This window comes from Gopherus evgoodei, chromosome 2 (genome assembly GCF_007399415.2).
Source record: "Gopherus evgoodei ecotype Sinaloan lineage chromosome 2, rGopEvg1_v1.p, whole genome shotgun sequence".
NCBI classification, from domain to species: domain Eukaryota; kingdom Metazoa; phylum Chordata; order Testudines; family Testudinidae; genus Gopherus; species Gopherus evgoodei.
Genome location: NC_044323.1, coordinates 253,144,102 through 253,161,620, shown reverse-complemented (window position 1 = coordinate 253,161,620; position 17,519 = coordinate 253,144,102). Strand labels below are relative to the sequence as shown.

General features: G+C 39.3%; 1 protein-coding gene across 3 annotated transcripts in view; it reads right to left on the bottom strand.

The window, feature by feature from the left end:
* The window catches only part of FAM92A (family with sequence similarity 92 member A), a 61,244-nt gene extending 44,699 nt beyond the window's left edge, over positions 1–16,545 (bottom strand). The window contains exons 1-5 of one of the 3 annotated variants that reach the window (XM_030553474.1): positions 15,770–15,800; positions 14,618–14,718; positions 11,124–11,358; positions 5,840–5,908; positions 1,582–1,683 (exon numbers count right to left, since the gene is read on the bottom strand). In XM_030553474.1, coding sequence (XP_030409334.1) covers positions 1,582–1,683; positions 5,840–5,908; positions 11,124–11,358; positions 14,618–14,718 — 507 coding nt within the window. In that variant the 5' untranslated portion in view covers positions 15,770–15,800. Of the gene's footprint in view, positions 1–1,581; positions 1,684–5,839; positions 5,909–11,123; positions 11,359–14,617; positions 14,719–15,769 lie in introns of all 3 variants that reach the window. The other 2 variants (XM_030553473.1, XM_030553472.1) reach the window with 2 other exon arrangements.
* Positions 16,546–17,519: the final 974 nt, after the last annotated feature.

The window sequence follows — 17,519 nt, the reverse complement described above, 5'->3', positions numbered from 1 at the left end:
TTTTGTCATAGCTATTAATGAGTCAAGTAACACTTGGTCAGAGCCTTATCTTCCGTGCAAAGATGCTGATGCTTCCCATAATGCATGTTGAGAGATTGCTCAATGGCCATGCCATGCCATGCCATATACCAATGAAAGGGTCAGGTAGTCTGATACATTGCTCCCAGATTATCAACTAAGGCATGATATATATCTGGCTTCTCCTCCTCCAGAAGTCTGTCTTCTGCTACATTTATACAACCCCATCTAGCAAAATTCACCTGACCACACTGGAAGTCAAGTGGAATAATCTCTGTGAATGTGTCAAGCTCCATGAACCTACCATCATCTCTCTTTGCCTCTATGTAATCCATCAATAGTTGGACGAAATCCATTAGTTTTCCCAGAAGCGTGTTTGAACAATTTTTTCCTTGGGTAACATAAATGTCTATGAGCTGGTGGAGTGATTTGGTGCTGGTCATGAAATCTGCCATGGCATTTTAAATATTGATAACATTTTATAATTAGGATGCAGAGGTCTTCTTATCTGCAAACTTCATATAAACAGCAGGCAAAAAACCCAACAACCTCAAATCAGTCCATTCTAAAAATAATGACAAATATTTTGATGTGTTACATGATACAAACAAGCTCATACTGTTATATGCAACAGACTTGCTTTAACCAAAGACAAAAAATATGGGAAAATGCATAAAATATATCACCTAGGGCTAAATATTTCCCAAACTTTCCAAAACAGTATGATTTTTGAGTACATAGCTGCATTATCAATTGTATTTAGAAGCTTTCTGCCAATTTTGGTCAAAAAATTAGACTGTTTCTTTGAGTTACAGCCCTTTTTGTGACTTTACGATGTTTTTCAGTTTGGATGCCGATAATGTTTAAACATTATGTGATACAGAAAAAACAGTACGATTTCCAGAATCTACATCCACCCTGGTGATGATGACCAGATATGTACCTAACAAGTGGTAGCAATGAAATTTTTCTAGATGATGGGTTACGCCTTAGTGCCTAAAATGGGTCTTAGCTGGTAGACTACAGCTTTCCCCATCCCAATCAGCCTCAGTGAGCAACATCAACAGCAACTCTGGGGGAAGTTCATGTCCCTGTGGCTGCAGGAAAGATCAATAAAATTGTCAGGGTGGTTAGGAGACAAATAATGGAAACAAAGCTAAAATGAAACAAAATGTAAGGAGGAAGTTTGTCCCACACTTACTTTCCAAAGAGTTATCATTCACAATAGGATATAATCTTTCCATAACCCTCAGACACCATATAACAGATATTTAAACCTACTATCGATAGAAAAATGTAGAAAAATTGAAAATGTGAATATGGTGACTGAAAACATGTCAGAAACTCTCAGGTACTTTCTGTTAAATAAATGCTGCTATAGCAAATGTTATACACTATAGCCAATTAACTGTCACAAAATATAGCAAAGAATTTGGGATTCATGATCAATGTATGAAATAATCACTTTAAAAACAATTGCTTTTATATCTCTTTCTAAATATAATATTTTTAATTACTGGAGAATCAACTACTTCTTATATTCATTAGAAACAGAAAGGATACAATAATGTGTCGATCTGATGGATTCCTCTGACGTGTCCTTTCCAGTTGAGATAACTGTTTAGCCTCTCGATTCTTTGCTGTTAAAGTTGCTTTGAGATCATCCTGCAAATATATTTATACCATTTTGTATATGTTGATATAGAGGTAGGGGCATATAAAATACATTTGTCTGCATTTATGAGTTGTCTAGAAAACGTAGAGAATTTTTTCTCCTCTACATCAAACCAGGTTTTTACAGACTAATCCTGTGTAGTGATGAGCACTTCCTGAAAAAGAGATCATTGGGCACTGAGGGTGCTCAAGGCCTTGCAGGGTTGGGCCCCAGGCTGTGTGTGCCATCTTTTAAATTTTTAGAGGGAAAAATGTGAACGAAAATCAGGAGTTCTTAAATAAGAATTTATTAGATGGGCAAAAAGTCGCAATTCTACAACCAAGAAAGAGATTAACTTTGGCTAAAAGCCCATGCTGGTTCAGTAGCAAAGTGTAGCCAGTGTTTAGAAATAAAAAAGCAATATATAACAAATAGAAAAAGGAGAACTAGCAATCAATATAAATTAGAAGTATGAAGTGCAGAAGATTGATATGGGAAGCTAAATATATTAGAGAAAATCTACGGTGGGCAGGATTAGAGTTTTAAAGTACATTAGGAACGAAAGAAAGCCTAGCAATGTTATAGGCCCACTACTAGATTAAAATGGTAAAATTGTTATTAATGATGCAGAAAAGGCAGAGATGCTCAATAAATATTTCTATTCTGTATTTGGAAAGAAGTAGGATGATGTAGTCATATTATATGAGAAGTACTTTACAGTCCATCAGTAAATGAGAAGGATGTTAGACAATATCTACTTAGGATAAACATTTCTCAATTCAGCTGGCCTGAATAACTTGCACTCAAGAGCCCTACAAGAGTTAGTTGAGGTGATCTGTAGCCCACTGATGTTAATTTTTAGTAAATCTTGGAATTCTGGGAAATTCAAGAAGAGCTGAAGAATAATCATGTTGTGTCTATATTCAAAAAAGGCAAACAGGATGATATAGGGAATTATAGGCTGGTTAGCCTTACATCAATCCCAGGCAAAAACAGAACAGAAACTGATACTGGATTCAATTAATAAAGAATTCAGGAATAGGAATACAATTAATGCAAGTCAACATAGTTTTAAGGAAAACAAGTCTTATCAAACAAACTCATTTAGTTCTTTGAGGAGATTATAAATTAGATTGAAAAAGGTACTGTGTAGATATAACAATTAGACTTGTAAGGTGTTTAACTTAGTATTGCACAACATTCTGATTAAAAAATTGGCATTATACAATATCAAGAGAGCACATGTTAAATGGATTAAGAACTGGCTACCTGACAGATTTCAACAAGTAGTTGTCAATGGGAAACATCACTAAATGGGAGTACAGTAACTCTTCACTTAAAGTCGTCCTGGTTAATGTTGTTTCGCTGTTACGTTGCTGATCAATTAGGGAAAGTAGGGAATGCTTTCTTTCGTTCCTAATGTACTTTAAAACTCTAGTCCTGCCCACCGTAGATTTCCTCTAATATATTTAGCTTCCCATATCAATCTTCTGCACTTCATACTTCTAATTTATATTGATTGCTAGTTCTCCTTTTTCTATTTGTTATATATTGCTTTTTTATTTCTAAACACTGGCTACACTTTGCTACTGAACCAGCATGGGCTTTTAGCCAACAAGTGGGGTTCCGCAGGGGTCTGTTTTGGGACCGGTTCTGTTCAATATCTTCATCAACGATTTAGATGTTGGCATAGAAAGTACGCTTATTAAGTTTGTGGACAATACCAAACTGGGAGGGACTGCAACTGCTTTGGAGGACAGGGTCAAAATTCAAAATGATCTGGACAAATTGGAGAAATGGTCTGAGATAAACAGGATGAAGTTCAATAAAGATAAATGCAAAGTGCTCCACCTAGGAAGGAACAATCAGTTTCACACATACAGAATGGGAAGAGACTGTCTAGGAAGGAGTATGGCAGAAAGAGATCTAGGGGTCATAGTAGACCACAGGCTTAATATGAGTCAACAGTGTGATACTGTTGCAAAAAAAGCAAACGTGATTCTGGGATGCATTAACAGGTGTGTTGTAAACAAGACACGAGAAGTCATTCTTCCGCTTTACTCTGCGCTGGTTAGGCCTCAACTGGAGTATTGCGTCCAGTTCTGGGCACCGCATTTCAAGAAAGATGTGGAGAAATTGGAGAGGGTCCAGAGAAGAGCAACAAGAATGATGAAAGGTCTTGAGAACATGACCTATGAAGGAAGGCTGAAGGAATTGGGTTTGTTTAGTTTGGAAAAGAGAAGACTGAGAGGGGACCTGATAGCAGTTTTCAGGTATCTAAAAGGGTGTCATCAGGAGGAAGGAGAAAACTTGTTCACCTTAGCCTCCAATGATAGAACAAGAAGCAATGGGCTTAAACTGCAGCAAGGGAGATTTAGGTTGGACATTAGGAAAAAGTTCCTAACTGTCAGGGTAGTTAAACACTGGAATAGATTGCCTAGGGAAGTTGTGGAATCTCCATCTCTGGAGATATTTAAGAGTAGGTTAGATAAATGTCTATTAGGGATGGTCTAGACAGTATTTGGTCCTGCCATGAGGGCAGGGGACTGGACTCGATGACCTCTCAAGGTCCCTTCCAGTCCTAGAGTCTATGAGTCTATGAATATGCTCATTTAAAGTTGTTCAATGCTCCCTTCTAATGTCATTTGGCAGCCGCCTGCTTTGTCCACTGCTTGCAGGAAGAGCAGCCCGTTGCAGCAAACTGGTGGGGGCTTGTAACCAGGGTGGACCGGCAGCCCCCCATCAGCTCCCCGCTCCCCTAAGTTCCCTGTGCTGCAGCCACCCAGCAGGCTATCACTGGCAGTTCAGCTGTCCCTCCCCCTCCTGCCATGTGCTGTTCCTACCCTCTGACATGGAGCTGCTCTCAGAGACTCCTGCCTGATGTGCAGGGGGGGAAGGGAAGGGGATAACATCAAGGTATCCCCCTCCTGCACCCCGCTTACCCCTTCTCCATATAGAGCAGAGTGGGGACATAGATGGAGAGGGACAGAGAGAGCTTGGGGCAGCAGCTGCTGTCTCAACTTCCTGATCCACTTAAAAAGACAATGTACTTAAGAGTGGGTCAGCTTACTTAAAGGGGCAGTGTGCATCTCTCTCTATCTCCCACACACAAGGTGTGTGTCTGTCTCTGTCTGCTATGCTGTCTCCCCTCCCTCTCGTTCATGCTGCCTTGTGTGAGAGGCTACATTAACAACAATGTGTTAACCCTTGAGGGCTCAGCCCAGTGCTAGTTCATCATTTAGCAGTAAGGCATTCCCTGGGAAAGATCTCTTCCCTCTTTCACCCTCTAACTTCACCACCTCAACCAAGCTTCACAATCATCATAGTTGTGAGCAGTATTAAATTGTTCATTTAAAGTGTATATGTGTATTTATCTATATAATATATAGTTTTTGTCTGGTGAAAAAAATTTCCCTGGAACCTAACCCCTCCCCCCCCATTTACATTAATTCTTATGGGGAAATTGGATTTGCTTAACCTCTTTTCGCTTAAAGTCACATTTTTCAGGAACATAACTACAAAGTTAAGCGAGGAGTTACTGTATTTCAAGTGAGGGTCTACTGGGATCAAGACTAGGCCTGACTGCTATTCAAGATTTTCATCAGTGCACTGGAAGTAAATATAAAACCACAGCTGATAAAGTTTCCAGATGACACAAAGACTTGTTTTAATTCAAATTAAATTAGTTCAAATGTGAGGGGTTAATTCAATTAACACTGTAAAGTCTCTTTATTTCATATATACAGAAATTTAGTTGTTGTCCTAAAGCATTTGCAAACAAGTTTTACATATCTCTTTAAAATAAAAATATACCAGGATTTACAGGGAATGCCATTTTGAAGTTCTGTTGCTTTTGCAAGTTGCTGTACATGCACACTATTCTATGTGTACTCTATAAACCACTCTGTCCTCCCTCCCCACAGCTGGACACCATTCTCTAGAGGATTGGACCCCCTCCTCTCAGCTGTTTCCTGAAGTGCATCTGTTTCACACATGTTCCCAGCTGCAATGCCAATGTATTGTTACGAGTCACACATCTATACATTTTTGTTGCAGTAATTATTTTTAATAAGAAAAGTTTAAATAATTTGGTATACTTAACAAGATTCACAAAAATGGCTAAGAAAACACTAAATCTTGAGAGAAAATACACCATATAGTACCTACCCTTTTAAGTTTTACTATGGTCCCGTAACTTTTCAGAGGGTCAACAACTTTGGCTTCAAGCCTTTCAACCTGGAAAAAAGGTCAAGTTACCCAAGTCCTCTGCATATTAAATGTATTTTTAGAAAACTGATTGCTTTAAGAGTAATGCTGATTCTATCCTACTAGGATTTTAACCACATTCACTGAAGAAACAGTGGAAGCAGAGTTGTGTGTATATATAGTGACGGACTCAGGCCAGAAGGATATAAGAAGGCAGGTATATCAGCCTCAGAATGAGCAGGTCCCTGTTCTCTGCATAGCCAAACAAGGGCTGCTCCAGGCCAATCATGACTTCTGATGCCAATTTAACCAGTTAAAGTTGTTAGGCTAATGCTGGCACCTGACCTCAATTAACTGAGAAAGAGTCAGTTAAGGCTGATAGGCTAATGGAGACACCTGGAACCAATTAAGGTCCCACTTATACTACTTTAAAGGCTCTCCTTTCCAATTCTCTTGAGAGGAGCCCAGGTGAATGGTGCTGGAGGAAAGGAAGCAGTACTGAACCCTTAGGTAAGGGTGATGCTTGGAAAAGGGGAGCATGGGGAAGTGGCCCAGGGAATCAAAGCAGTGTCAGTGAAGGAGGGAAGCTGTTACCATTAGGGTCCCTGGGCTGGAACCTGGAGTAGAGGGCAGGCCCAGGTTCCTCCTTTTCCCTCCTCCCCCTGCATGATCTACAGAGATCCATTTGAAAGGGGAAACAGACTGTGGTCCAGGCAGGAGACCAAACAGTACCTATGGAGCTCTAAGCAGCAACAAACACTGTGAGTATTCCACCTTCTCACCTTCCATATCAGCCTGTGATGAAAATAGCTCAATAAGCTGTAACCTTTGCCACCATACCGGGATAGGGAGGTCATCTTGAGGACAGCTTCTGAGGCCACTGTATCTGCCAGGAAGTGTGGGACCCACCAGTACAGGCTTGGAGCTTTGTCACAATATATTTTATATGTATTTATATAGCAAATGCAGAACCAATAAAACTAAACAAGAAATAACTTGTCTTCATTAATCCCTAGTGTAACTTCTTTTATTTCAATGGCACTATACCAAATTAGTCTGGGAATTCTAAGAACTGACTACTGAAAATACACAATGTTAAATCTCTTAAATTCTAAAGCTTAAGAGATTAAAAGTAAACATATTTGTTTTTAAATGTTAGATTATGATTTAAAATTGTCTGTTCATTAATATGCTTTAAGAGATGCAAAGCTCCATATTCTTGAAAGCTACGGGAGCAGCAAACTAGATACTAAAAATATCAGAAATATTATACACATATGAAAGCATTCAGAGATATTTACACTTGAGCTTTTGTTTTAATACCTTCTACATAGAAAAACAGATGAAAACAGCAAGACAGGTAATGGAGCTAAGACTATGCATGTCATACAATATTGTGTCTGTTTTATTGTTACCTTAGAACAGAACTTGCCCCCATAAAAGGTATTACCTCACTCACACTGTCTCTCTAATATCCTGGGATCAACATAGCTACAACATCACTGCATACAAAAAATGGAAGTTATTGTTACCTTATCCTTCCCCTATCTATGCTTATACCACCCCTTTTGTCTTGCCTACCTGTGAGCTTTTGAGGCTAAGGACTTTTTACTGAAGGGATGTAGAACACATAGCATGCTAGTGCCCATAATAATAAAGTGTGTAACGCTGGCAGCCAATCGATGAACTGCCATTCTTATTCAATCATTTACAATTATGCCTGTCATCATACTATGCTCTCTTTTATATAGACATGCATCTCTTTTAGAGGGGCACATTAACTTGTTAAATAAATAATATAAAAAGAGCTCTGTTGCTAAACAGTTTATAAAGCAAAGTTCCAGCTCCAGAGAAGTCCAGTAAAGCTTTACAGTTACACCTCTACCCCGATATAACACTGTCCTCGGAAGCCAAAAAATCTTACGGCATTACATCGAACTTGCTTTGATCCACAGGAGTGTACAGCCCTGCCCCCCAGAGCACTGCTTTACCACGTTATATTCGAATTCATGTTATATTGGGTCGCGTTATATCGGGGTAGAGATGTACAAACAAAATAGGACCAACCATTTTAAAACCAGGGATCTTAAAAAGAAAATGTTGTAATGAAAGAAAAAATGCCAGCCAAGTTAAAGTTAGGTTCCACAGAGGAAGAGAAATTTTGGGGAAAGACCTGTTTCCTAATTATTATTAATGGACAAAGCTTAAGATCCAAATAAAAACTGCTTTACAAAGTACTTGACTGTGAAGGGTATTATCAATGATCTCAACTGTTTTAAAATTAGACATGAGTTAAGCATTACATTAAGAACTGGACTTTTTAGAACCATAAATGTTTATCCTAATCTTTACAGAGCTAAATCCCATTATTTTTCTTGGTTGGCTTTTTGTCTCCTGACATTCCTCTCATCCTCTGTATGTTTTTCTAATCTTCTTCTTTTTTACCCAACAAAGAAACCAGGTTTGAACTGGAGACCTGCAACACTAGATGACTATAGCATGCTGAAATTAAAAAGCTCTTAAGCTAATATTCCTGGAACTTTTATGAATTAAAGAACTTCAAAATATTTTTAAGTACCTGGTGCTGTTGTTGAAGAATGAATGGAATCAGCAGTTCTTATGAGCTATTTCACTTGCTAGTTCTGACAAAATACATATGAAAGCTGCTACATAAATTGATGCCCACAAAGAGGAGAAGGGGAATGGAGACAGAGATAACAAGAGATGGAACTTATTGCCTGTTCTCTTTTTTACCCTTTTATCTATACTGTCTTTGACCCCCACCCCAATTAATTGTTGGAATGTTGGAAAATGGCTTGACTGAAGGGCCACAATTTAAAAAGTATCTAGGTGCCTAAAAATGCAGAAATGTGTGTCTAGTGGATTTGGAGAACTTGAAGGGCTACTGATTTTCTTTTTTTTAATAATATGCACGACTGTTTCCCTTCTCCCTTTATATAGTTACTCAGCAGGCATGAAGGGGTTAATTTCTTTCTTGAAAGAAGACAAGCAGTACAGTGACTGTGGGGAAGTTGCCTAGCTTGAATGAAGTAACTATCAGGAACTAAAATCACTGGGGAGGGTGTAATTAATGCAAAACCTTTGACAGAAAAACATGTCTGGAGTGGAGAAGTACCACTTTCTGGAGGAAATTGGCTATACTTGTTTTTACTGGGTTCAAGATGCCCAGCAAACAAAGTATTATATCAAATGACCAGTCTGATATAGAAGAGGAGTCACTTTCTCTCAATGGAAGAACTGATATGACACTGTGAACAAGAGGGACAGACCCTGCAGATAGAGTTTGAAGGACTGAAACTGACCAGGGTCTTGTATGGTAGAGAAGTATTATGTGGTAAGCATGCAATAAGCTATTTATTGTTTTATGGTATATTTTCTCTGTAAAGCTTTTGTTCTAAACAAACTGGCCGGTCACTGGCCTATCCTGTCATTACCTCAGGGAGAGAACGGGACAGCAAGTTCTGAACTAGTCTCCAACTTGTTAAGATGATCACAGTGAATTGCAGGAGGAATTACAGCCTAAATCCCTGATCTGGAGTGAGAGGAATGTGAGTTCCCACCCTGAGACAAGTGACAGATAGGACCAGAGTGGGGTTCCCTCAAGGAAATCAAGAAGGGGGCAGAAGTGCAATTACCTTGGGAACTGAGACAATGAGATTCTCAAGAGTGCCTAGATGCCTAACTCATTGAAATCAATGGGAGTTAGGCATCTATGTGCTTCCAAAAATCCCACTAGGCACCTACCTGCATCTCTAGATACCTAAATACGCTTAAAAATCTGGCCCTAAATACATAGTGAAAAGACCAGATATAGTACTTTTATTTTCAGTTGCCCTTTCTGAGTAACAAGGGCTGAACCTCTGAAAGGTGAACTTCAAAAGAAAAAAGGGGATTTACGATTTTTTCTTAATGTATACAGATGACGTGAACGTCTTTTTAAGTTTTTTTTTCTACTTCCTTTTTTCTTTATAAAAACAGCAAGAAGGTCAACGATTGCATTCCCCCTTTCAGTTAGTGTACTCCTTGGTGACTCAAATGTGAAGTAGAGACTTTCTGAGCTCTTTAGTGATGGGGTGAGAGGTAGCCATAATAAACTCCCAAAAGTTTTACTTAAATAGGTGTTACCTTAAAACAGAATTTTAAACGAGCTGAATAAAAATCCATTGCACTCTAATTATGCCCCAATCCTGCAATTAGATGCATGTAGCTGGATTCTTGCACACGTGCAGAGACTCACTGAAGTCAGTGGAGCTCCATGCTAGTACCAGGGTTGACTCTTGCAGATCCCACTGCAGGATCAACACCTGTCTTCCTTGATACATTTGATGTCATAAACTCACCTATTTTCCAGCTGTCTACAATAACTTATAACAAAGTGAACAATACCTGAATTCTAATTCAAAATGAGCAAAAAAAACCTTTAAAACACACTGAGGCTTTTTTACATATCATAACAAATGGAGAACATCCCCATCCCAATAAATAGATAGCCACTTTCTCTTTTGCATGTTACTTTTTAATATCAAAATAAGCTTTGTTTAGAGTGAACTTAAAATCATGAACCAAACTCATCTAGTTAAAATGCCCTATTTCAGGACAGTGTCAAACTATTCTTAGGGCCCTGATCCTGAAAAAAAAAAATTATCTACTTAACTTGACTCAGATGAGTCATCACATTGAAATCAAAGAGTATTCATGTGCACAAAGTTAATTATCTGCATAATTCTTTTCAGGAGCCTAATTTTGGGAGTACAAAGCATAATAATTTAACATGGGGAAAAAAGAAACACAAACAACATTTAATAGATTTTGCAGAAGAAATGACTTACAGTATCTTTCCAATTTCCAGAAGACAGCCCAAGTCACAAAACCAAAAAACAAATGTTTATTAAGCATAATCTATAACCCAATAAAATCCATTGGCTCTTCTCATCTCCACTGAAGACCTGTTATCTGTCCCTCATTCTTCAAAATGTGTGAGAAGCTACTCAGGAGGACTATTCACGAGGCATTTCACAACTGGGGCCTAGGTCTGCAGAAAGGTCACTACTAGCGTAAACTATGGAAGTTGGTGGGGCTTATTTTGCTTTGTTCCTAACATTTGTTACTCATGCATTTAAAAATGGTTGCCCTCAGTCGTAAGAGAGAACCAAGGTATACATTATGGTAATCGTATTAAAAAGATACGTTTGCAAGCACAACATACACAGGTTTAATTCTATACCTCTGCTTGGCGATAATCTTGAAGTTTGGAAAATTCATCTGCAAAATTTTTCAATCCAAGTTTTAAGCTTGGTGTCTCTGTAGCTGCATATGCGTATATTTCATTTACTAGAAGGTCTGCTTTGTCTCGTAGTCTAGCAGTTTTACGTACATATGCAGCAAATATTTGGCACAATTCACCAAAATGTTTTTCCACATTTGAAACAGCCTCTCGTACTTGTCTAGTTTGATTATCCCTAGAAACCAAGGAAAAATGAAAAACAAGCAAAAAAACCCCAACATGATTACAATACATACAGATTAAACAGGTTTGACAGTACTGTCATCACTATACCATAAATAGTTCAAATTCATCATTTTACTTCTGGGCAAAATGGAAATTTATTAGAGGAAAATTATACTTAATATTACGATGTGGTGTTTGCTTATCTAGAAAAGACAAATAATAAAAAATTGAGATTTATATTTTAGCCTAAGACTCACTAAACTGAACTTTAAAAAGTAAAAATGCAGTAACAGAAGAGACAAAGAAGATATATCTATATACTTGAGAAAATCTTCATAAAATTCCTATGCAGTTAGCTATTGAGATTTCCAGAGCACCTATCTATCTGCATCTTTAGACACCTACACACATTTAAAAATCTGTCCCAGAGAAATGAAAGCCCCTGCAGACACTTATACACAAGCTTAAATTTAAGCATGAGTGGTCTCACTTAACTTAGTTGCCCAAGACTGACAAGAAGTCTGTGGAAGAGCAGGAACAGAACCCAGTTCTCCTGAGTCCTAGTCCAGGACCATAACCACAAAACCACCCCAATCTCTTAAAATAGAAAAATCCCCAATACATTAATGTGTGAATGTTAAACCATTATTAGAAAGACCTTCAGAGACTTGATGTAATATCTGTCACAGGGTCGGAGAACAAGTTATTGGAATGGATGGATATACCTTTTTCAGCTGTAGCTCTCAAAGCCCTTTTCAAAGAATCCAAGCATCCATATCCCCATTTTACAGATGGAAAAACTGAGGCACAAAGTGGTGAATTGATTTATCCTAACTCACACACAGCAGGTATGTGACTGGGAACAAAAAGCCAGGTCTCCTGATTCATAGTCTAGTGATCTTTCCTTGGAATATACTCAAAAGTGCCAGAGTGCATTGATTTTGAAAGTAAAGTTCTGTAACTATAGAAGTAAACAAAGTCTATCAGATTCAGGAACTCATTTTTTGCCCTGAAGTCCTCAATATCAACTCCATAGTTAGGCTCATTTCAATTTTTCAAAGTGTAAGTTTAAAAAATTTGTTAGGCATGACAACAAATACCGAATACAAACAAAATTACAGCACTTATGTTAAGATCCATCTTTATTATCGTTTGATGTAAATCCGTTCAGTATTTTAGAAGTCTCTGTGATTTAAAGGACATAATCAATTAAAAAAAACCCAACACCTCATTTGTCTGAATTTTTGTTAAATTTACAAATGTTATACCTAATTTACTATAACTGAAAGAATAAAGAGTTTTTCCCCTTGTTTTTTAACTTTATTCAATTGACAACAGTTTGGGTATAGTCATTTTCAATGTTTCTTTTATGTTGTTAGTCTGTTTCTCCTCTTTTAATGCAGGTTTTTTGCACAGCAGCAGAGGAGAAAAAGTATTTTAAAAGAGGAAAATATTAACATAAACCCGACAAAAATCAGCAGTGAGACACTGAGGCAAGCATATTACAGAAAACGACTTGACTTTTATTGGGTACTATGCAGGCATAGGGCTGCTCATGTTGATTGCAGGATCAGGGCCTTAGTTTGAATGGCTCTAACTTTCACAAGAGGTAAATAAAATCTAGCACAAAGACTATCAGTTATTTAAACAAAACAACAAATAAAAAGCCTAATTGTAAGAAATATTTACAGTGCTATCTCCATCACAATAGCAAACAAAGTATTAATTATGCAATATCAACAACATAAAATGTTGCAGGGTATAACACTGGTGCATGAAATTTTATGTGAGCCCTTTGGTTAGGTGGGTTGGTGGGAGGAGGGGTATTTACAGAAAAATATGCCTGCCCAATGGAACTCAAATACTATATGCTCCAATAGAGCTTAGGAAGTCCTTGAAGCAGGTATCTTCTCTACCTAACATCCTTAGAGTTCACAGGTATGGTCTTGTGAAACAGGGTGGGTTGTCAAAAACATGCAAGGTAAATTTTCACATATCAACATCTTTGATTGACTGTATTAACTGTAAGGGTAAAATTATATATATGTAAATTACTTTAATTGGTTATATTTTGCTTTTTATACAAGTACAAATTAATACTAATACAATAGCTATGTATTTGATAAGAATTTTATTAATTCAGAAACTCAAGCTAATGATGGGTTATGAATGGAACTTAAATTTCAACTTCCAACCAAACACCAGCATATTTTATACCAAGGATTGGCAACCTCTGGCATGTGGCCCATCAGGGAAATCTGCTGCTGTGCTGGGATGGTTTGTTTACCTATAGTGTCCGCATGTTCGGCCGATCGCAGCTCCCATTGGCCACAGTTCGCCGTTCCAGGCCAATGGGGGCTGCAGGAAGCAGCAGGAAGCAGCAGCCAGCACATCCCTCAGCCTACGCCGCTTCCCGCAGCCCCCACTGGCCTGGAATGGCGAACTGTGGCCAATGGGAGATGTGATCTGCTGAATCTGCAAACATTTCAGGTAAACAAACTGTTCTGGCCCACCAGCAGATTTCCCTGACAGGCTGCGTGCCAAAAGTTGACAATCCCTGGTTTACACTTATTCTTCTTCTTAAACCATTCCACATATTCAAGTCAAGACTTATTCGGTTGGCATTAATATTTTGCTTGATACTTAGATCTCCTCCTATCTGTTTAATGAGTGCCTTCAGTTGAGGGTCTAACCTCTGCTGGTCCTATATATCACTATATAGTAGCACTTCAATGCTACTGGCAATATAATTCTACTGCTATTGAAGTTCTTATGATTCTCAATGGATTCATTCCATTGCTTGGTGCTCACAACAATATGCTACAGATCCAATTCTGCAAATATTAACTACCAGTTGCAGAGAACTGTAAGAAGTCCCATTGGGCCCAACAAAACTGCTCAAACATTGTGCTTGCTAGGGTATGGAAGATCAGGCCTTATATTATTAACAACACAGGACAAGATCCTTAGCCTTGGAATTTGCTCACATCTCACTTATTTGGAGGAAAATTTAAAACTTCTTTCATTTGTGTAAGTTGCGATTCTAACAGCCTGAAATGATCCTGGCTCTTAATTTTGACCACTGTTACCAACCTTCCAAACTCAGAAAAATCCAAGCAAATTCAATACTTCAAGACCAAAGTATTGTCTCACAGTCTCTATATTTTCTTGACAAGACGGATATGCGAAAACACATGCTGAAAATGAACGTGCGTTATCCTAAGTCTTTCAGAAGAAAATACCATTGCAGAGGAAGATCAGTTTGTTACCTCAAAGTAAGCAGGCACAATTTGAGGTAGGGAGGTTGTTTTCTTTTAAAGACAAATATCAGGGGATAGTCTCCTAGCTCCCAGCTCAAGTCTGCTACCATCTAAATAAGGAATATTTCACAAACTGAGTAAAAATATAAAAACTCATTGAAAAGCCCATCATAAAAATCTTTCTTCCACAATTAACACTAATCTAAAAATAATCTCCAATGTGGGGTCCCTCCCCTGTCCTATTGAACCATCTGACACTGTTTACATATAACCACCACTTCCCCCCATCAAGTAATGAGAGGGAACCTAAGACAGGTCAGCCCAAACATTCAGCAACTTTGTGCCTACAGTTTCCCCATGTGAACAGCATTCAATTCTGAGAGACAGGAATTACACTTCCTTAAAGGAAGGTGTGAAAAGGTTAGTTTGCTTTTTAAAATGCTACTTAAAGGCCACAAAAGGATGGACAGCACAAGGCTTGATTATATTAGCAGCTACTCTTGATTTTATCCCAGAATACTAGACCTACATACATTTTGTTGCCTAGACTTTATAGCAATGGGCACAATATGAAATGGCTTAAAACAGACAGCTGGGATGAGCGGAACGAGATTGGTCATGTATAGGTGGGTAACTGTTTTATTGGAATAGAGCTGGCTTTATTTTCACTTTGAACACCCTGTGTTACCCTTCCCAAACTATTTTATTTAGATTTTTAAAAACTATTTTTGGCAGCCAGCCCCAATTAAAACACAACATGAAGACTGGATTCATCCCCTTTAGACAAATACAAAACAGCTACTCTGAAGACAATAAACCCAGCACCCCCAAACCTCAGGGCACCCTGTCTCGAAAGCTTGGGGCTGATGGGTAACAAATCAGGACTGGGGAAGCCAAAGAACCAAACTCTCCCTCCTTCCCTCTCCCCCAAGCCTAGCCACAAATAACAGGGAGGGACTCTGCCCCCTCTCCCACCTCAATAGCAGAGGCTCCCGCCCCTCCTCCCACTAACGGGACTCCGTCTGCCTGCCCCCCTCCGCGCCCCAACAGCGAGGGCTTTGTCTGCCCCCCTCCCCGCGCTCCCACAGCCCAGCCCTCTGGGCCAGACGCGGGCGGGGAAGCGCCAGTCTACGCTGCCGGGGCAGGGGGCACCGCACTTACCTGGCGTCCAGCCCGCGGCCCAGCATCATGATGGCGGCCGGGAGAGAAGGGGAGCTGCGGCGCACGCTCCGCTTACACCCAGTTCCCATGGACACCGAGCACCGCCCACGGCCCGGGCTGCTGAGCCTGGCCCTCCCCCAGCGCCTTTCTGGGTCAGAGTAAAACTGAACGATGCCGAGACTCGTTGCTTCCCAGTCAGTCCCCTGGGTAAGACGGAAAGGACGATTCTGTCTCCTCACAATGACAAGTTCTACCCGCCGGTCACATTCGTCTCTTTTTCTAGGGCTGAGGACAAGGAGGCTCTGACATCCCGCTGTATTTCTCCAGAGTACAGAGAGACTTTGCAGCATTCCTGGGCAAGAGATACCCAGCTGTGTATCTAATCTCTCCTGAGGATCGTCTAACCCCGAGTTTAGAAATGCTCTCATCAAGAGGCCTCACATACACTCTTATCCAAAGCCCATTGAAGTCAAAGAAAGATTCCCACTGACTGGACTAGGATTTTTTGATCAGACCCATACCCTGGACATCAAACAACATGGGAGATACGATCCCATTGAGGGATGCTAGGGATGGGAAACAGTTGTCCATCATCACAGACTGGAACCTCTTGTGTGCAAGCCTCAAGCACACAAACCAGGGCAAAATCTGGCAATCCAGAAATCATTTCAACCATCACTGAAGTGCAACCACCTCTGGACTGGACTGTAGCAACATTTCAGTAGTTAGCATATCCTGGATATATATGTAGAACTTCACTGCAACATACAACCACCTTCATTTCAGATAATGGAATAGGCCAAGGTGCGTTACTACAAATTGATCCACATGGACACAGAGGTCCATCTGCAAGGATTAGTTTGTATTATCAGGGTCTTATATAGTATTGATCTGTTGTATACATGTTGATCTGACCCAGTACATATTGTTTTTTATGTTTTATAACTTTATAAGAATGTTCTTATTTCAAGTTGAATTTTTTTTAAATTTGCAGAAGTTTTCTTACATATTCTCTTACATTCTTTAAGTTTATTATTATTCTATTTGCAGATGTAGCTATGCCAGCAACCTCTCCATCTTTCTATCCAATTTGAGGCACATCAATCACAGTAGTATGTAGGTGCCTGGCATTCTTAAAATAAGCATAAAAATGTAATTCCAGATGAACTTTGCTATTGCCATTCTAGCTTCAACAACTTCTATGTTGGTTTTTAAAAAAACCCTCCCCCCTCCCAGCTCTTTCCCCTTTATTTTTGTTCATTTTTTGAGAAGATGACCTTACAGTTCCCTTGTTTGAACCAGGGATCTTGATCAGCTCTATTTCTGTCTTTTTTTCTCAAGCTCAAGAGACAGGTTCTGGGAGCAATTATCTGCTAATGTAGCAGTTATCAGTTCCAGGTTCAGGATTGTGACGGGGTCCCCAGGGTGCAACGTGGACTGTTGAGTCCTCTATCCTACCAACTTGGGCTGCCTCAGTAGAGAGACTCCAGCCAATTGCCCCCAGCTCCCCAGTCTTTCACCCCGGGACTGTACTGTCTTACACTGCTGAAGGGCAGTGCAAGTTCATTAAGTAGTTCACCTCTCCCTCAGTGTGGAGTGGACACACACTAGCCTTTGTAAACTGACCTGAGATTTCCAAAGCACTTCAACCAAAACACACTGTTTTAGTAAAATATAAAACAGATTTATTAACTGTAGAAATATAGATTTTAAGTGATTATAAATGGTAGGCATAAAGGTCAGAGATAGC